This window comes from Limulus polyphemus, unplaced genomic scaffold, assembly GCF_000517525.1.
Source record: "Limulus polyphemus unplaced genomic scaffold, Limulus_polyphemus-2.1.2 Scaffold3310, whole genome shotgun sequence".
Lineage (NCBI taxonomy): Eukaryota > Metazoa > Arthropoda > Merostomata > Xiphosura > Limulidae > Limulus > Limulus polyphemus.
In genome coordinates this window covers 72,191-76,551 of record NW_013668920.1, presented here as the reverse complement: position 1 = coordinate 76,551, position 4,361 = coordinate 72,191, and the positions used below count along the sequence as shown (strand labels likewise).

General features: G+C 31.6%; 1 protein-coding gene across 1 annotated transcript in view; it reads right to left on the bottom strand.

Moving 5' to 3' along the window:
* LOC106469110 (nephrin-like) overlaps positions 1 to 4,361 on the bottom strand; it is a 71,424-nt gene that overhangs the window by 16,514 nt on the left and 50,549 nt on the right. Inside the window, exon 8 of the mRNA XM_022397535.1 lies at positions 1,469 to 1,499. Within this exon, the coding sequence (XP_022253243.1) occupies positions 1,469 to 1,499 (31 nt within the window). The remainder of the gene's footprint in view (positions 1 to 1,468; positions 1,500 to 4,361) is intronic.

The following is a 4,361-nucleotide window of genomic DNA, read 5'->3' as shown; positions in this document are numbered from 1 at the left end:
ATAATAATAAAGGATAAACTTAATAATAATAATAATAAAGGATAAACTTAATAATAATAATAATAAAGGATAAACTTAATAATAATAATAATAAAGGATAAACTTAATAATAATAATAATAAAGGATAAACTTAATAATAATAATAATAAAGGATAAATTTAATAATAATAATAATAATAAAGGATAAACTTAATAATAATAATAATAATAAAGGATAAACTTAATAATAATAATAATAATAAAGGATAAACTTAATAATAATAATATAGTATCAACTTACTAATAGAGGTACGAAAAATATAATATAAACTTGTAACGTAGTTTAATGTATTTATTATCAAAGTTATAAATCGAATAAGTTATTTTGTGTGAAAACTTAATCAAAACAGGCATTCTTGGGTTAAGCTTAAGTTATGTCATCACTACACAAAACAACGCTTTCTTTATGTCAACGCTCTTGGGTTAAACGTATTTTATGTTACGAGTGCACAAAAATAACAATTTCTTTACATATGTGTAGTATCAGCACTCTAGGGTTAAACGTGTTTTATAATTTCTGTCATCATCCAAAAATTAATTATCTGAAATGTACAAAAATTAGTTAACTCTTCTCTTGCCCGTGCTTTCATACATGTAAAGGAAATGCAAATATATGTGCACGTGGAATAAGTGTATTAGCGCTACTGTTATGCACAAATTTAAACAACTGGCTCGTGGCTCAGTTGCTGAGATATATGACTCTCATATCTTTTGCAACAAAGACAAACACGTGATCGTAATCTAATTCTAATTGTGTATTTCTTTAAGATATTCTCAAATATATTGAGCGTCAACTCATTTTCGTGTCAACACAGAAATAAAATAATCAATATTAAAGTATATTATATAAATAAGTTAAAAGTAGAGAAACAATAAGTAAAGAAAATCGTGCAAGACAGAAATAGATGGCCTATTGTTAAATTAAGGATGTAACTTATCTTCTGGACTAAAAGCCAGTTTGAAACCTGCAATACAGTTTTCTTAAATGGCCATTACTCATGTCCAATAATCCTCATATACGGGACTAGACATAATCTGTTCTTGCTAAGCAACACGCCATTAGGGATTTTCAACACCAACTGTCCAAAATCTGATACAGGAAGATATATCATTGTATGTTTGCGAAATTTAGTTCTGTGTTTACTGAGTTGTCGAAATTCGTTAAGAAGGGGTGCCAAGACACGAAAGTGTAATTTTAAGGCTTTTTTGAGGCTTCGTTTTACATTCTTCTGAAAGTGACGAAAAAAGAAAACGAACACGATTTCAAAGTTCAGAATTTGAAATTACTGATAGAATTCGACCGTTCAAGAGTTCAAGAAAAATAGTACAGTGTAGTTGTATAGAATTAAGAACCGAAAACGTCATTGCAAGTCAGTTAAATACTTCCATAGTCTTATAATTATTACATTAGGTACTGATAATACTTACTTTTGTCCGTTACTCGAGTCTAAAGCCACACCTGTGGAAAAAAGCCAAAATGCACAGTTGAGTAAATTGGCAACATTGTAATATAATTAACACATTGACCTGAAATCTAGCCTTGGGAGACATTGTTTGATTACATTGTTAGCTTTGGAAGACATTGTTTGATTACATTTTTAGCTTTGGAAGACATTGTTTGATTGGATTGTTAGCTTTGGAAGACATTGTTTGATTACATTGTTAGCTTTGGAAGACATTGTTTGATTGCATTGTTAGCTTTGGAAGACATTGTTTGATTACATTGTTAGCTTTGGAAGACATTGTTTGATTATATTGTTAGCTTTGGAAGACATTGTTTGATTACATTGTTAGAGTTACGATGATTTCTTCTCCAAGAGTTTCTATAAATGCCTACCTGAAAGCGTGGTTTTCCTGGAGAAGATCCAGCACTATATCATAAAATACAAGGTTAAACAGAAACACAAATACGTTAAGATGCTGGAGTAAAAAGCAATTTCCCGTTAGAAAAATATAAACGAGTTTGTGAATCCACAGCCAATAGCGGATTAAAACTTTATTGTAGCTATTCGGGGCTAATATTTGTACATGTTATCGATTCTTTGTATAACTTCACTTACCCGACACGAGTACTTTACAGTGATGAACTACATGTCGTGAATGAACTCTGTGCATGAACGGTTCGTAGATTACTCCATATACAAAACTTGTCGTATCCACCCATTTCGAATTTAGGCGTACAACAAAGTTACACGGAAAACGAGTGTAACAATGTAAACATGATTTCACTGTTCTTGCTGTGCAGTAATGAAAAGAAATTTGAATTTAGATGAATCCCATGAAAAAAAAAGGTATTAAATAGGTATCTGGATTCAAGACATTCCTTGTATAGTTATGTCCTTATATAAATATATACTAGGAAACTGGAGGCACGTCGTTTGTGACTTTTTGTGCTTTCGAAATATGTATTAGTGATACACATTAATGTATAAGAGCATGATGTCGCCGCTCACGGAATATTTATAGATAACTTGTTTTTTAAGTTATGCATAAGATAAGAGAAGCATAGATAATAAAGGTGAAAAAAAAAACGGAATAAATCAAAACACGTTCTAAAATAGGCGCTTGTAACACGCTATTCAATAGAGAAAACGATGGTTTACACGTGTTAACACTTTGGTTTAGACAATGTTTTATGAAATGATGTCTTCTGTCATAAGATTTGGAAAACGAAATACGAAATTAACATTATGAAACCAGGAACAATATTACCGAATACTTTAAGATAACCCATTCTGTGCATTCTATATTAACACTCATAAAATCTAATTACGTGGAAGAACGAGCCAATGTAGTTTTTCTGGATTGAACATCTGAAAATATAACGAAGTAAGATCGTGAGTATAAACCTGCCTTTTATTTAATTTCTTCCTTTTTGAATTTGTTCTAACACCATGGAAACTACTGTAATAAAAAAGGAATTAGACTTTTAGAAAGTTTTCCTAAAAATCCGCCATTTTAACTTAGTTAGCTAGACAAAATGGACATCTCTTGAAAATTATGTAGCTGATAACAGTGGCAATTTCACAGCTTGTGACGTCACTAGCGAGAAATTCTCTCTGTTTACATATATAATGCTTTTATTCGGTATGTTTAACTTAAGAGTTCGTGCCTGGTGACAGGGAGTGAAAAACTAATAACAATCTTGCGGGGTTTTAGAGTCTTTTTTTTCAGAAAATAAATCCCTTCTCATCTAGAAATCATCAACCTGACATTCACCACGTACTCTTGTCGTCACGATATTTTAAATTGCTTTGTCAGTATAAACACAGATAGATGATTTTGACTTTGCGTTTTGTCTGAAGCTGAAAACAAACAAACAGTGTAATCAACAAGACAGAGCTTTGTGGAGAACGTCCAAGTTGTGAGAATTGTAAGTTGTATTCGGGAAAATCAGTTGTTTCCAAACTATATTATACTGAATATTTAAATCGTTTCTTTCTCAAACTAACATATTTTATTTCTCTTTTTTAAATACAATGAAGTTTGGTGATTTAAGCGAAATGCATCTCGATGTACAGGATATTGTGGGGACCAATGAACGTTGTCCAAGCACATGATACTTGCAATTGACTCTGTGAGGTTTAGGACTGATACGCTGAAATGAGAATGTCAGAAAGCATGTTGAAGATTTTTTATGACATTTTTTGAGATACCCTGTAGCATCATCAAATCTTTTCGAACAACAGTTATGATTCTCAATATGACTCTTGTAAAATGATTCACCTATGACAGGTAGCTTCCAAGATACAATGTCTTTAAATGCTGTGTTTTGCTAACTCTAATTGTAAATGAAAAAAAAAGTGTGGATAATGTGTCTTGTGGCAATTAAAAGAGTAGTAAGTGAATCTTAGGATGCAAGTCATATTTAAAATCAGTATTTTTATAATGACGTTTTAACCATATTTCGAATATGCTTGGTTATATTTCTTATGTAGTTTCTGCAACATCTATGATGTATTTGTCATTACTCTTATTTACACGAGCTAACATGAATACATCATTAGAGAGACGAATTGTTGCCTTGATGTATCAATAGGCAACATCAGTGTGGTTCTTTCGTTATACCAGACTGTTCTTAGTCCGTGGTTCTTATTATTGTGATCTCAGAGACTGGACGATTTGATACCTGGAAGACCTGAATACATCATTAGAGAGACGAACTGTTGCCTTGATGTATCTATAGGTAACATCAATGTGGTTATACCAGACTGTTCTTAGTCCGTGGTTCTTATGATGGTGATCTTAGAGGTACCTGGAAGACCTGAATACATCATGTAAACCAAATCAAGAGATGTTGGTAAAACATTTCGCACATCTT